Source organism: Hyla sarda, chromosome 4 (assembly GCF_029499605.1).
Source record: "Hyla sarda isolate aHylSar1 chromosome 4, aHylSar1.hap1, whole genome shotgun sequence".
Classification (NCBI taxonomy): domain Eukaryota; kingdom Metazoa; phylum Chordata; class Amphibia; order Anura; family Hylidae; genus Hyla; species Hyla sarda.
The window spans coordinates 419,002,350-419,017,490 of NC_079192.1; the positions used below are offsets into that span (position 1 = coordinate 419,002,350).

At 51.3% G+C, this 15,141-nt stretch overlaps 1 protein-coding gene across 1 annotated transcript in view; it reads left to right on the top strand.

The window, feature by feature from the left end:
* LOC130267776 (protein mono-ADP-ribosyltransferase PARP12-like) overlaps positions 1-15,141 on the top strand; it is a 145,496-nt gene that overhangs the window by 90,208 nt on the left and 40,147 nt on the right. Inside the window, exons 9-11 of the mRNA XM_056517957.1 lie at positions 3,062-3,152; positions 13,383-13,584; positions 13,671-13,801. Coding sequence (XP_056373932.1) covers positions 3,062-3,152; positions 13,383-13,584; positions 13,671-13,801 — 424 coding nt within the window. The remainder of the gene's footprint in view (positions 1-3,061; positions 3,153-13,382; positions 13,585-13,670; positions 13,802-15,141) is intronic.

Genomic DNA, 15,141 nt, shown 5'->3' on the forward strand with positions numbered 1-15,141 from the left:
AATTTGCATAATTTGGAACAGGGTGTATGCCCTATGTGTGATTTTCTAAACCATCTCCAAATAAAAATCAGAGGGATGGCATTTGGCTGCATTTAGCAAGGCCTGTAGGATACCATCAGTCATGATGTCCTCGAGTATGGCCATCCAGTATGACAAGCCGGATTTCACACCTGAACAGAGAAATTTACGAGTTAGCACACGATAATGCTTATGTCAAGATCGCCAAGGAGAGGAAAGGGTCATCCTGGTATTTGTCTGTCATGTGTTGTGTGATACTACGAAGATAACTAAAGGCTTGTAAGTAATAGAATGGATGGGGGTTGTCCTGGTTTTCTATTTATCAATTCCATGTTTCACTTCTAATATCTCTGATAGAAGAGATCAGCTCACCCCTCTAGAGAGTACTATGTGGTCTACTAGAAGTCCATTTTAACTTCCGATGTAACGCTGGCTGTTGGTGGCCACCACGTGTTTCACATTCTGCTACCTACTTTGGCAAAACAGCCCGCATGGCTCCACCTCCTCGCTGAGGGCTCCGGACTGTTCCCTCTGTCTCACCCAGCAACAGTGTCCAGTGCATCTAGCAGGGGCCACACAAGGCCTGTCTCTTTAAGGGGTCGTGCATGCCTCTCACTCTTTTCCCTCTCAATCCCTGATTGCCATCTCCTATTGAAGGGCGCTCCATCCTCACCTTCTCGCCTGAGCTACAAAGCGGTAATCCATTGCGAAGGTTCCATTGATTGTGCTTTATCCCATGTTTCCAGACTTCTGCCTGTTTTGTGACGCCGTCTTTTTTATAAATAATAATCAAAAAAAGCCCAGAGTGGGGAAGAGGTAATACCAATATTACAATAACAAACCCCAATCTCCCATAGTAGTTGTGATTTTAATAAAAGTATCTAGTCCCTAATAAGACGTACTGCAGACGTCGATACGCCAATATTGCTCCGCATAGGAGAGTTGAAACTGTCTATGTAGGGACCTTGCTGGTGTTTTTAAATACTCTATTTTGGACCTTTTAATAAGAGATAATAAAAGTGATGTTTTAATACACCTAACAAATCAAACAAGAGGGGGAATTGTTAACATAGGGGTTTTATACGCCGTCACCTTTGGTGATTGGGGTTTGGTATTGTAATAGCCGTCTTTTTTCTGACCTCGGACTGACTTACAGACTTCGGACTGCTGGACTACGCCTCTGCCTGCTGTTGAGCTAAACACCATTAGTGTTGAACGGCATAGACCATATTCGAATTATATATTCGTCATATATTCGCGAAATTCGCATATTCGTTATATTCGTTTTTAGTTTTTTGCGCATATGCGAAAATGTATGCACATATGCGCAAATTCGCGAATATTGAGCCTTCCCTTCTTTAATGGTATAGGAAACTAATGGGCTAGTGCAGTGGTCTCCAACCTGCGGACCTCCAGATGTTGCTAAACTACAACTCCCAGCATGCCCGGACAGCTGTTGGCTGTCCGTGCATGCTGTAGTTGTAGTTTTGCAACATCTGGAGGTCTGCAGGTTGGAGACCACTGCACTAGTGCATTAACTCTGTGATTTTTTGCCCATTGAAACCAATAGGCCCGTTGTGGTCTATGGGGATCTCATGGTATGTAAAACTGTAAGATAAGCAGGAGGGTCTCGGCAGAACAGTGGATGGGAGACCACCACGGATTTGAGTCCCAGGGTGGGACGGAGTGTTACAGTGTTGTGGTTAAACTTTACTTTCCTGTAAAAGCTGATGAGTTGCCCATAGCACCCAATCAGATCGCTTCTTTCATTTTGCACAAGGCCTCTGCAAAATGAAAAAAAAAAACGATCTGATTGGTTGCTATGGGCAACTCAGCAGCTTTTCCTGGAAAAGTTTCTGAGTTGCCCATATCAACCAATCAGATTGCTTCCTTCATTTTTCAGAGACCTTTTCAAAAATGAAAGAAGCGATCTGATTGATTTGCTGTGGGCAACTCAGAAACTTTTCCTCTGGACAGGCTTTAATAAATATCCCTCTATGGGGGAGATTCATCAAAACCAGTGTAGAGGAAGAGTGGTGCAGTTGCCCATAGCAACCAATCAGATTGCTTCTTTCATTTTAACAAGACCTTTGAAAAATAAAATAAGCAATCTGATTGGTTGCTATGGGCAACATTTACTCATCACAGGTATTGATAAATATCCCATTATGTTCCTTAACCTCCCATTCATTCATACCCAGCCTTGCACAATACATCCAGTTTCAATTAACCCCAATACCCATATTTGGTACCTCATTAACCTAGTTCCCATGGTTCAAACACTCAGTTAATTGGCAATTGACCTAGTTCCCACAGTTCAAAGGCTTTCTTAATTACCAATTGACTTACATTTGTCAATCACGAGTAAAAAATTTAAACCACTGTAACACTCTGTCCCACCCTGGGACTCGAACCACCCCCCGATCTCCCATCCACTGTTCTGCTGAGACCATCCCACTCATCTTACTGCTTTACATAAAGTGAGATCCCCATAGACCACAATGGGCCTATTGGTTTCAATGAGTAAAAAGTCACAGAGTTAATGCACTAGTGCAGTGGTCTCCAAAAAAAAAAAAAAAAAAAAAAAAAAAAAAAACGAATATTCATAATTGCGAAAATATAGTGCTATATTCGCAATTAGAATTCTAATTGCGAATATTCGCGAGCAACACTAAACACCATCTGCATCTGTTCCCCAACTCAGCTATAACATCTAGCCTGTATAATCTCTACAGACTGTGCTGCTGTGCTTACTCTACTTAGCCACAGCTAGTCCCACCTGCCTGTATCCCAGGTGCTTTGCAGCAGGGTGTTCTGGCCTTGTTGCAGCGACCTGTGTTATCCTCCTGCACCTACGACCAGCTTTCACATCTGGAGTGGATAAAGGGTAAAAACCAGGGAGATACATAGACACTGCTTTCAAGTTTGGCCCAAAGCCAATCCGGTAAGTGGCACAGTGAATCAGCTCGACGGAGTACTCATTTAATGCAGAATATTCTTTTAAAGTGTTTAGTTCCTCCTTAACAATTGTCCATTATTTCAGAAATGAAGCAGAGGAACATTTGGTACGAAACGGAGAGAGAAGTGCGCAGGAGACCGAAATATCAAAGTCTTATGGACTTACTGATGAGAAGGTAAAGTATATACAGAGATAAAACATAGATAAGGAAAAGTGGGAGGCCCCACATGTTTCCCACAATGCCAATATCACGGTAGCCAGGGTCTAGTTAAAGGGGAACTCCTCCCCTATATATCTTATCCAAAGGAAATGGGGATAAGATGTCGATGGTGGGGTTCCTGCTGCTGGGCCCCCCACGATCTCCGTGCAGCACCCAGAGTTCTAAACATTATGTTTAGAATACTGGGCTCCGGCAGCGGGGGGTCGTGACGTCACGCTATGCCCTCTCCCATAGACATGAATGGAGGAGGCGTGGCGTTCCTGGCTTTAATACACTTTGACCTCTGCAGGCTGCGGTGGTGATCTGCCTCTCCCACTCCTCTCTGCCCAGACATGAAAAGCTCCATGTAGGTCAGAAGAAGACTGGAGGTACACAGCATAGAAGTGCATGTAAGTAACGCTGTTCACCTCCAGTCTGTAATCAGCTGCTAAGTGTCACTATGCAACTGCCGGACCTCTGACTACAGACTTTAGACTTTTTGAGGCCTTAGGCAAAAATATATCTGAGGCCCCCCCCAAGCGCGATAAAAAAAACGCAATGCACTATATCTATTTATCAGTGGGTATGTATTTTAAAGTGCTGCTTTATACAGCAACTCACCAATGTTGTCTTCTCTAATTTGCTTTGTTGCCTGCTCTTCTCCATTTGGTCTGGGCCATCATGACAATTTCTTCCACACACAATTCTTCACCGTTAAACCTGCAAAACAAACCTATTAGGCGCCGAACTTTTTTTTTCCATGGGTGACAAAAAAGGGGTGTAAAAGAGTGTACATGGGTAACAGAGGGGTGTAGAGGGGTGTACAGAGGGGTGTGGAGGAGTGTACAGAGGGGTGTAGAGAAGTGTACATGGGTGACAGAGGGGTGTAGAGGAGTGTACATGGGTGACAGAGGGGTGTAGAGGAGTGTACATGGGTGACAGAGGGGTTTAGAGGAGTGTACATGGATGAAAGAGGGGTATATAGGAGTGTATATGGGTGACAGAGGGGTGTAGAGGAGTGTACATGGGTGACAGAGGGGTGTAGAGGAGTGTATATGGGTGACAGAGGGGTGTAGAGGAGTGTACATGGGTGACAGAGGGGTGTAGAGGAGTGTATATGGGTGACAGAGGGGAGTAGAGGAGTGTACATGGATGACAGAGGGGTGTAGTGGAGTGTACATGGATGACAGAGGGGTGTAGAGGAGTTTACATGGGTGACAGAGGGGTGTAGAGGAGTGTACATGGGTGACAGAGGGGTGTAGAGGAGTGTACATGGGTGACAGAGGGGTGTAGAGGAGTGGACATGGGTGACAGAGGGGTGTAGAGGAGTGGACATGGATGACAGAGGGGTGTAGTGGAGTGTACATGGGTGACAGAGGGGAGTAGAGGAGTGTACATGGATGAAAGAGGGGTATAGAGGAGTGTATATGGGTGACAGAGGGGTGTAGAGGGGTGTACATATATGACAGAGGGGTGTAGCGGAGTGTACATATATGACAGAGGAGTGTAGAGGAGTGTACATGGGTGACAGAGGGGTGTAGAGGAGTGTACATGGGTGAAAGAGGGGTATAGAGGAGTGTATATGGGCGACAGAGGGGTGTAGAGAGGTGTACATATATGACAGAGGGGTGTAGAGGAGTGTACATGGGTGGCAGAGGGGTGTAGAGGAGTGTACATGGATGAAAGAGGGGTATAGAGGAGGGTACATGGGTGACAGAGGGGTGTACAGAGGGGTGTAGAGGAGTGTACATGGATGACAGAGGGGTGTAGAGGAGTGTACATGAATGACAGAGGGGTGTAGAGGAGTGTACATGGGTGACAGAGGGGTGTAGAGGAGTGTACATGGGTGACAGGGGGGTGTAGAGGAGTGTACATGGGTGACAGAGGAGTGTAGAGGAGTGTACATGGATGACAGAGGGGTGTAGAGGAGTGTACATGGGTGACAGGGGGGTGTAGAGGAGTGTACATGGGTGACAGAGGAGTGTACATGGGTGACAGAGGGGTGTAGAGGAGTGTATATGGGTGACAGAGGGGTGCAGAGGAGTGTACATGGGTGACAGAGGGGTGTAGAGACGTGTACATGGGTGACAGAGGGGTGTAGAAGAGTGTACATGGATGACAGAGGGGTGTAGTGGAGTGTACATGGATGACAGAGGGGTGTAGAGGAGTTTACATGGGTGACAGAGGGGTGTAGAGGAGTGTACATGGGTGACAGAGGGGTGTAGAGGAGTGTACATGGGTGACAGAGGGGTGTAGAGGAGTGTACATGGGTGACAGAGGGGTGTAGAGGAGTGGACATGGGTGACAGAGGGGTGTAGAGGAGTGGACATGGGTGACAGAGGGGTGTAGAGGAGTGGACATGGATGACAGAGGGGTGTAGTGGAGTGTACATGGGTGACAGAGGGGTGTAGAGGAGTGTACATGGATGAAAGAGGGGTGTAGAGGAGTGTACATGGATGAAAGAGGGGTATAGAGGAGTGTATATGGGTGACAGAGGGGTGTAGAGGGGTGTACATATATGACAGAGGGGTGTAGCGGAGTGTACATATATGACAGAGGAGTGTAGAGGAGTGTACATGGGTGACAGAGGGGTGTAGAGGAGTGTACATGGGTGAAAGAGGGGTATAGAGGAGTGTATATGGGCGACAGAGGGGTGTAGAGGGGTGTACATATATGACAGAGGGGTGTAGAGGAGTGTACATGGGTGGCAGAGGGGTGTAGAAGAGTGTACATGGATGAAAGAGGGGTATAGAGGAGGGTACATGGGTGACAGAGGGGTGTAGAGGAGTGAACATGGGTGACAGAGGGGTGTACAGAGGGGTGTAGAGGAGTGTACATGGATGACAGAGGGGTGTAGAGGAGTGTACATGAATGACAGAGGGGTGTAGAGGAGTGTACATGGGTGACAGAGGAGTGTAGAGGAGTGTACATGGGTGAAAGAGGGGTATAGAGGAGTGTATATGGGCGACAGAGGGGTGTAGAGGGGTGTACATATATGACAGAGGGGTGTAGAGGAGTGTACATGGGTGGCAGAGGGGTGTAGAAGAGTGTACATGGATGAAAGAGGGGTATAGAGGAGGGTACATGGGTGACAGAGGGGTGTAGAGGAGTGAACATGGGTGACAGAGGGGTGTACAGAGGGGTGTAGAGGAGTGTACATGGATGACAGAGGGGTGTAGAGGAGTGTACATGAATGACAGAGGGGTGTAGAGGAGTGTACATGGGTGACAGAGGGGTGTAGAGGAGTGTACATGGGTGACAGGGGGTGTAGAGGAGTGTACATGGGTGACAGAGGAGTGTAGAGGAGTGTACATGGATGACAGAGGGGTGTAGAGGAGTGTACATGGGTGACAGAGGGGTGTAGAGGAGTGTACATGGGTGACAGAGGGGTATAGAGGAGTGTATATGGGTGACAGAGGGGTGTACATATGTGACAGAGGGGTGTAGAGAGGTGTACATTGGTGACAGAGGGGTGTAGAGGATTGTATATGGGTGACAGAGGGGTGTAGAGGGGTGTACATATATGACAGAGGGGTGTAGAGGAGTGTACATAGGTGACAGAGGGGTGTAGAGACGTGTACATGGGTGACAGAGGGGTGTAGAGGAGTGTACATGGGTGACAGAGGGGTGTACAGAGGGGTGTAGAGGAGTGTACATGGGTGACAGAGGGGTGTAGAGACGTGTACATGGGTGACAGAGGGGTGTAGAGGAGTGTACATGGGTGACAGAGGGGTGTAGAGGAGTGTACATGGGTGACAGAGGGGTGTAGAGGAGTGTACATGGGTGACAGAGGGGTGTACAGAGGGGTGTAGAGGAGTGTACATGGGTGACAGAGGGGTGTAGAGACGTGTACATGGGTGACAGAGGGGTGTAGAGGAGTGTACATGGGTGACAGAGGGGTGTAGAGGAGTGTACATGGGTGACAGAGGGGTGTAGAGGAGTGTACATGGGTGACAGAGGGGTGTACAGAGGGGTGTAGAGGAGTGTACATGGGTGACAGAGGGGTATAGAGGAGTGTATATGGGTGACAGAGGGGTGTAGAGGGGTGTACATATATGACAGAGGGGTGTAGCGGAGTGTACATATATGACAGAGGAGTGTAGAGGAGTGTACATGGGTGACAGAGGGGTGTAGAGGAGTGTACATGGGTGAAAGAGGGGTATAGAGGAGTGTATATGGGCGACAGAGGGGTGTAGAGGGGTGTACATATATGACAGAGGGGTGTAGAGGAGTGTACATGGGTGGCAGAGGGGTGTAGAAGAGTGTACATGGATGAAAGAGGGGTATAGAGGAGGGTACATGGGTGACAGAGGGGTGTAGAGGAGTGAACATGGGTGACAGAGGGGTGTACAGAGGGGTGTAGAGGAGTGTACATGGATGACAGAGGGGTGTAGAGGAGTGTACATGAATGACAGAGGGGTGTAGAGGAGTGTACATGGGTGACAGAGGGGTGTAGAGGAGTGTACATGGGTGACAGGGGGTGTAGAGGAGTGTACATGGATGACAGAGGGGTGTAGAGGAGTGTACATGGGTGACAGAGGGGTGTAGAGGAGTGTACATGGGTGACAGAGGGGTATAGAGGAGTGTATATGGGTGACAGAGGGGTGTACATATGTGACAGAGGGGTGTAGAGAGGTGTACATTGGTGACAGAGGGGTGTAGAGGATTGTATATGGGTGACAGAGGGGTGTAGAGGGGTGTACATATATGACAGAGGGGTGTAGAGGAGTGTACATAGGTGACAGAGGGGTGTAGAGACGTGTACATGGGTGACAGAGGGGTGTAGAGGAGTGTACATGGGTGACAGAGGGGTGTACAGAGGGGTGTAGAGGAGTGTACATGGGTGACAGAGGGGTGTAGAGACGTGTACATGGGTGACAGAGGGGTGTAGAGGAGTGTACATGGGTGACAGAGGGGTGTAGAGGAGTGTACATGGGTGACAGAGGGGTGTACAGAGGGGTGTAGAGGAGTGTACATGGGTGACAGAGGGGTATAGAGGAGTGTACATGGGTGACAGAGGGGTGCAGAGGAGTGTACATGGGTGACAGAGGGGTGTAGAGACGTGTACATGGGTGACAGAGGGGAGTAGAGACGTGTACATGGGTGACAGAGGGGTGTAGAGACGTGTACATGGGTGACAGAGGGGTGTAGAGGAGTGTAGAGGAGTGTACATGGGTGACAGAGGGGTGTAGAGGAGTGTACATGGGTGTTAGAGGGGTATAGTGGAGTGTACATGGGTGACATAGGGGTGTAGAGGAGTGTACATGGGTGACAGAGGGTTATAGAGGAGTGTACATGGGTGACAGAGGGGTGTAGAGGAGTGTACATGGGTGACAGAGGGGTGTACAGAGGGGTGTAGAGGAGTGTACATGGGTGACAGAGGGTTATAGAGGAGTGTACATGGATGACAGAGGGGTGTAGAGGAGTGTACATGGGTGACAGAGGGGTGTACAGAGGGGTGTAGAGGAGTGTACATGGGTGACAGAGGGGTATAGAGGAGTGTATATGGGTGACAGAGGGGTGTAGAGGGGTGTACATATATGACAGAGGGGTGTAGCGGAGTGTACATATATGACAGAGGAGTGTAGAGGAGTGTACATGGGTGACAGAGGGGTGTAGAGGAGTGTACATGGGTGAAAGAGGGGTATAGAGGAGTGTATATGGGCGACAGAGGGGTGTAGAGGGGTGTACATATATGACAGAGGGGTGTAGAGGAGTGTACATGGGTGGCAGAGGGGTGTAGAAGAGTGTACATGGATGAAAGAGGGGTATAGAGGAGGGTACATGGGTGACAGAGGGGTGTAGAGGAGTGAACATGGGTGACAGAGGGGTGTACAGAGGGGTGTAGAGGAGTGTACATGGATGACAGAGGGGTGTAGAGGAGTGTACATGAATGACAGAGGGGTGTAGAGGAGTGTACATGGGTGACAGAGGGGTGTAGAGGAGTGTACATGGGTGACAGGGGGTGTAGAGGAGTGTACATGGATGACAGAGGGGTGTAGAGGAGTGTACATGGGTGACAGAGGGGTGTAGAGGAGTGTACATGGGTGACAGAGGGGTATAGAGGAGTGTATATGGGTGACAGAGGGGTGTACATATGTGACAGAGGGGTGTAGAGAGGTGTACATTGGTGACAGAGGGGTGTAGAGGATTGTATATGGGTGACAGAGGGGTGTAGAGGGGTGTACATATATGACAGAGGGGTGTAGAGGAGTGTACATAGGTGACAGAGGGGTGTAGAGACGTGTACATGGGTGACAGAGGGGTGTAGAGGAGTGTACATGGGTGACAGAGGGGTGTACAGAGGGGTGTAGAGGAGTGTACATGGGTGACAGAGGGGTGTAGAGACGTGTACATGGGTGACAGAGGGGTGTAGAGGAGTGTACATGGGTGACAGAGGGGTGTAGAGGAGTGTACATGGGTGACAGAGGGGTGTACAGAGGGGTGTAGAGGAGTGTACATGGGTGACAGAGGGGTATAGAGGAGTGTACATGGGTGACAGAGGGGAGTAGAGACGTGTACATGGGTGACAGAGGGGTGTAGAGACGTGTACATGGGTGACAGAGGGGAGTAGAGACGTGTACATGGGTGACAGAGGGGTGTAGAGACGTGTACATGGGTGACAGAGGGGTGTAGAGGAGTGTAGAGGAGTGTACATGGGTGACAGAGGGGTGTAGAGGAGTGTACATGGGTGTTAGAGGGGTATAGTGGAGTGTACATGGGTGACATAGGGGTGTAGAGGAGTGTACATGGGTGACAGAGGGTTATAGAGGAGTGTACATGGGTGACAGAGGGGTGTAGAGGAGTGTACATGGGTGACAGAGGGGTGTACAGAGGGGTGTAGAGGAGTGTACATGGGTGACAGAGGGTTATAGAGGAGTGTACATGGATGACAGAGGGGTGTAGAGGAGTGTACATGGGTGACAGAGGGGAGTAGAGGAGTGTACATGGATGACAGAGGGGTGTAGAGGAGTGTACATGGGTGACAGAGGGGTGTAGAAGAGTGTACATGGATGACAGAGGGGATGTAGAGGAGTGTACATGGGTGACAGAGGGGTGTAGAGGAGTGTACATGGGTGACAGAGGGGTGTAGAGGAGTGCACATGGGTGACAGAGGGGTGTAGAGGAGTGTACATGGGTGACAGAGGGGTGTAGAGGAGTGCACATGGGTGACAGAGGGGTGTAGTGGAGTGTACATGGGTGACAGAGGGGTGTAGAGGAGTGTACATGGGTGACAGAGGGGTGTAGAAGAGTGTACATGGATGACAGAGGGGATGTAGAGGAGTGTACATGGGTGACAGAGGGGTGTAGAGGAGTGTACATGGGTGACAGAGGGGTGTAGAGGAGTGCACATGGGTGACAGAGGGGTGTAGAGGAGTGTACATGGGTGACAGAGGGGTGTAGAGGAGTGCACATGGGTGACAGAGGGGTGTAGAGGAGTGCACATGGGTGACAGAGGGGTGTAGAGGAGTGCACATGGGTGACAGAGGGGTGTAGAGGAGTGTACATGGGTGACAGAGGGGTGTAGAGGAGTGTACATGGGTGACAGAGGGGTGTAGAAGAGTGTACATGGATGACAGAGGGGATGTAGAGGAGTGTACATGGGTGACAGAGGGGTGTAGAGGAGTGTACATGGGTGACAGAGGGGTGTAGAGGAGTGCACATGGGTGACAGAGGGGTGTAGAGGAGTGTACATGGGTGACAGAGGGGTGTAGAGGAGTGTACATGGGTGACAGAGGGGTGTAGAGACGTGTACATGGGTGACAGAGGGGTGTAGAGGAGTGTACAGGGGTGACAGAGGGGAGTAGAGGAGTGTACATATATGACAGAGGAGTGTAGAGGAGTTTACATGGGTGACAGAGGGGTGTAGAGGAGTGTACATGGGTGACAGAGGGGTGTAGAGGAGTGTACATGGGTGACAGAGGGGTGTAGAGGAGTGTACATGGGTGATAGAGGGGTATAGTGGAGTGTACATGGGTGACAGAGGGGTGTAGAGGAGTGCACATGGGTGACAGAGGGGTGTAGAGGAGTGTACATGGGTGACAGAGGGGTGTAGAGGAGTGTACATGGGTGACAGAGGGGTGTAGAGGAGTGTACATGGGTGACAGAGGGGTGTAGAGGAGTGTACATGGGTGTACAGAGGGGTGTAGAGGAATGTACATGGGTGACAGAGGGGTGTAGAGGAGTGTACATGGGTGACAGAGGGGTGTAGAGGAATGTACATGGGTGACAGAGGGGTGTAGAGGAGTGTACATGGGTGACAGAGGGGTGTAGAGGAATGTACATGGGTGAAAGAGGGGTGTAGAGGAGTGTACATGGGTGACAGGGGGTGGACATGGGTGACAGGGGGTGGACATGGATGACAGGGGGGTAGACATGGGTGACAGGGGGGTGGACATGAATGACAGGGATGACAGGGGGGTGGACATGGGTGACGGGGGGGGGGGTGGGGGGGTAGACATGAGTGACGGGTGGGGTAGACATGGGTGACAGGGGGGGTAGGACATTGGTGACAGGGGGGTGGGGGATGTAGACATGAGTGACGGGGGGGTGGACATGGGTGACAGGGGGGTAGGACATGGGTGACAGGGGGGTGGGGGATGTAGACATGAGTGACGGGTGGGGTAGACATGGGTGACAGGGGGGGTAGGACATTGGTGACAGGGGGGTGGGGGATGTAGACATGAGTGACGGGGGGGTGAACATGGGTGACAGGGGGGTAGGACATGGGTGACAGGGGGGTGGGGGATGTAGACATGAGTGACGGGGGGGTGGACATGGGTGACAGGGGGGGTAGGACATGGGTGACAGGGGGGTGGACATGGGTGACAGGGGGTGGACATGGGTGACAGGAGGGTGAACATGGGTGACAGGGGGTGGACATGGGTGACAGGAGGGTGGACATGGGTGACAGGGGGGTGGACATGGGTGACAGGAGGGTGGACAGGGGTGACAGGAGGGTGGACAGGGGTGACAGGAGGGTGGACATGGGTGACAGGAGGGTGGACAGGGGTGACAGGAGGGTGGACAGGGGTGACAGGGGGTGGACATGGGTGACAGGAGGGTGGACAGGGGTGACAGGAGGGTGGACATGGGTGACAGGGGGGTGGACATGGGTGACAGGAGGGTGGACAGGGGTGACAGGAGGGTGGACAGGGGTGACAGGGGGTGGACATGGGTGACAGAGGGTGAACAGGGGTGACAGAGGGGTGACAGGGGGTGAACAGGGGTGACAGGGGGGGTGAACAGGGATGACAGGGGGGGTGAACAGGGGTGACAGGGGCGGTGAACAGGGGTGGACATGTTATTATAACATTATTACGGACAGTGTACACACCTGACATCCTAACTGGCCATGGTGTGGGATGAGTATGGACTGAATCGGTGCTTCCCAACCAGGGTGCCTCCAGCTGTTGCAAAACTACAACTCCCAGCATGGGTTTGAGGGGGGCTAGACATGGGTGACGGGGGGGGGGGGGGGGGTGGTAGACATGGATAACAGGGGGGGTGGACATGTGTGACGGGCTGGGGGGGGTGCAGAGGGTGGACCTGGGTGACGGTGGGGGGTTTTGGACAGGGTTGAGAAGGGGTAACAGGGGGGTGGAAAGGGTACGGTACCTTCGGAAATCTTACCTCACACCGGCCCGTGCAGCTTGCAGTTCCACGGCAGTCTGGCGCAAATGCAGCTTGCTCCGCCGTCGGGCACCATTTTCGGCTCACTTCGCCGCGAGGGGGAGGGTCACGCAGGGGATGCAGGAGGACACTGTGTGCGCAGTGCGCACGCAGGCTTCCCTTCCCCCTGCGCGCAGGCCGGGGCGGGACATTTAAAAAAAATGTTGGCAAAATCACTGCTCTAACTACACAATTTAGGCGGCCACGAGGCCCCTTTTAGCGCGAGGCCTTAGGCGGCCACCTAAATCGCCTAATTAGAGAGCCGCCTTTGTCTGACTACAGCTGCACAGTGTGTGACAGAGATAGAAGGGACCCACTAGAGTCAAGTCAGGGTGTCACCCGGTGCATTCCGCACCCCCCAACAATGCCACTGCTCATACAGTTTTATAATACATTACATGGAAGATCAAAGGATGCTGTTAAAAATGCATCTTGTCCAGCAAAAAACCAGACAGCTCTGCTCTATGCAGGTGTGGGGGGGGGGGGGGGGGATTGTTTACACGCTAAATGGGTTAAACATTTCTATTCTTTTAGTATGAAATTATCAGCAACTGTGTTGCCCCCGAAGTCAGCACCGCGCGTCACTAACTTTCCACAGGAAATTCAGTCAGAAACGTACTTTAACTCAGCATCGCTCATCACTATGCCAGGACCGCCCTCCCTGGAGTCAGCACGGCCGACTTTCATCTACCCGAGAACATGGGACACTTCAGCGCTGCCAGATATCAACTGTCAGGTAATGTCCCTATGACCGGTGATTACATCACTGACCGGACGACACGTGACCGGAGGTGATAACTTATGTTTTTCTCTTCCCTCCAGAAAGTTCCCGTCTCTCGCATGTCCAGGGAGTTCTCAGAAATTGTCAGCAGCTTCACCAATACGGTCAGCGGGCACGTGGTGAAGAAGCTGTGGCGTCTCCAGAACCCGTCTCTGTGGCAGGTGTTCACGTGGTAGGTCAGATCTCCTTTCACGTCTAGGGGTGTTTAGTATATGCCCCATGTAAGGGATAAGTGTGGTGTTAATGGGATGTTGAGTATCATGCTTGTTATGGGCAGCGCTCCGGTCACTCATTCTTACTGTGAGCGCTCCTGTCCTTCAGTCACCGGTGGCTCCCGGACTCGCTGTGCGAGACGCGCCCCCATGCGAGTCTCCCGGGCATCTCCTTACCCCACTCTGTCTCTGGCTCCTCTCCCCATGCGCATCGCGGGCGCACGCATCCCCGTCCCTTAGGCCGGCGCACACCAACGCTATGCGATTTAAAGGGCCAGTATGCCGTAATTGATTTTTATCTGGGCTGACACTATAAGTGTCAGCACTTCCTTTTTTCTGTGCCGGATCTTTGTGTGCCTTTGCCCAAGTGAAAACATTACTGTGTTTGCCTTACCATGTTCCAGACCCATCTGCTCCATGACCTGACATTGCTTCTGTGCCGCCTGCCTATTGACCTCCTGCTATGTTTCCTGATGACGCATCTGTGCCGACTGCCCTGACCTTCTGCTAGTCCGGACTACGAGTTGCTTCATCCCTCCGTTTATGTGTTACATCTCAGCCGCCTGTGTGGACGAGTCGTACCAGGGGTAGCGACCTGGGCGCCACCTGCCGCAGCAAGACCATCCTGCTTTGCAGCAGCACCTTAGACTCCACTCCGTGGTACAGCCCACGTCATCTTCCACACAGGTACAGTGGATTTACTACCTCCGTGAGTGTAACAGTAAGATTCGGCCATGGATCCCGCTGGGGTGCTTCTGCCAGATGTCTCGGACCTTTCCACTGTTGTGGCCCAACAGTCACAACACTTGGCACGTCAGGCCCAACAGTTGAACCAGTTGTCAGCCATGATGCAACAGCTTCTTGCCGCTCAGCAGCAACAACAGCAACAGCAGCCACAACCAGTTCCAGATTCTCCTCCAGTGTCAGCAGTTTCTTCCGGATCCAAGCTTCATTTGTCCTTACCTTCAAAGTATGAGGGAAATCCCAAGCTGTGTAGAGGCTTCATGACACAGGATTCTATGCATTTAGAACTCATGGCGTATCAGTTCCCGAAGGAGTGTGCTAAAGTGGCATTTGTGGTCAGTTTACTGTCTGGTAAAGCTTTGGCCTGGGCTACTCCTCTCTGGGATCCTAGAGATCCGCTCACCTCTAACCTGTTGGGCCTTCCATTCCGCAATGTATTTGAAGAACCCACACGAGCCTCCTCAGCCAAGATGGCTCTTCTGAACCTCTGCCAAGGGAACTCCTCTGTAGGCGACTACGCTGTTCAATTCCGCACTCTTGCCTCTGAACTGGCTTA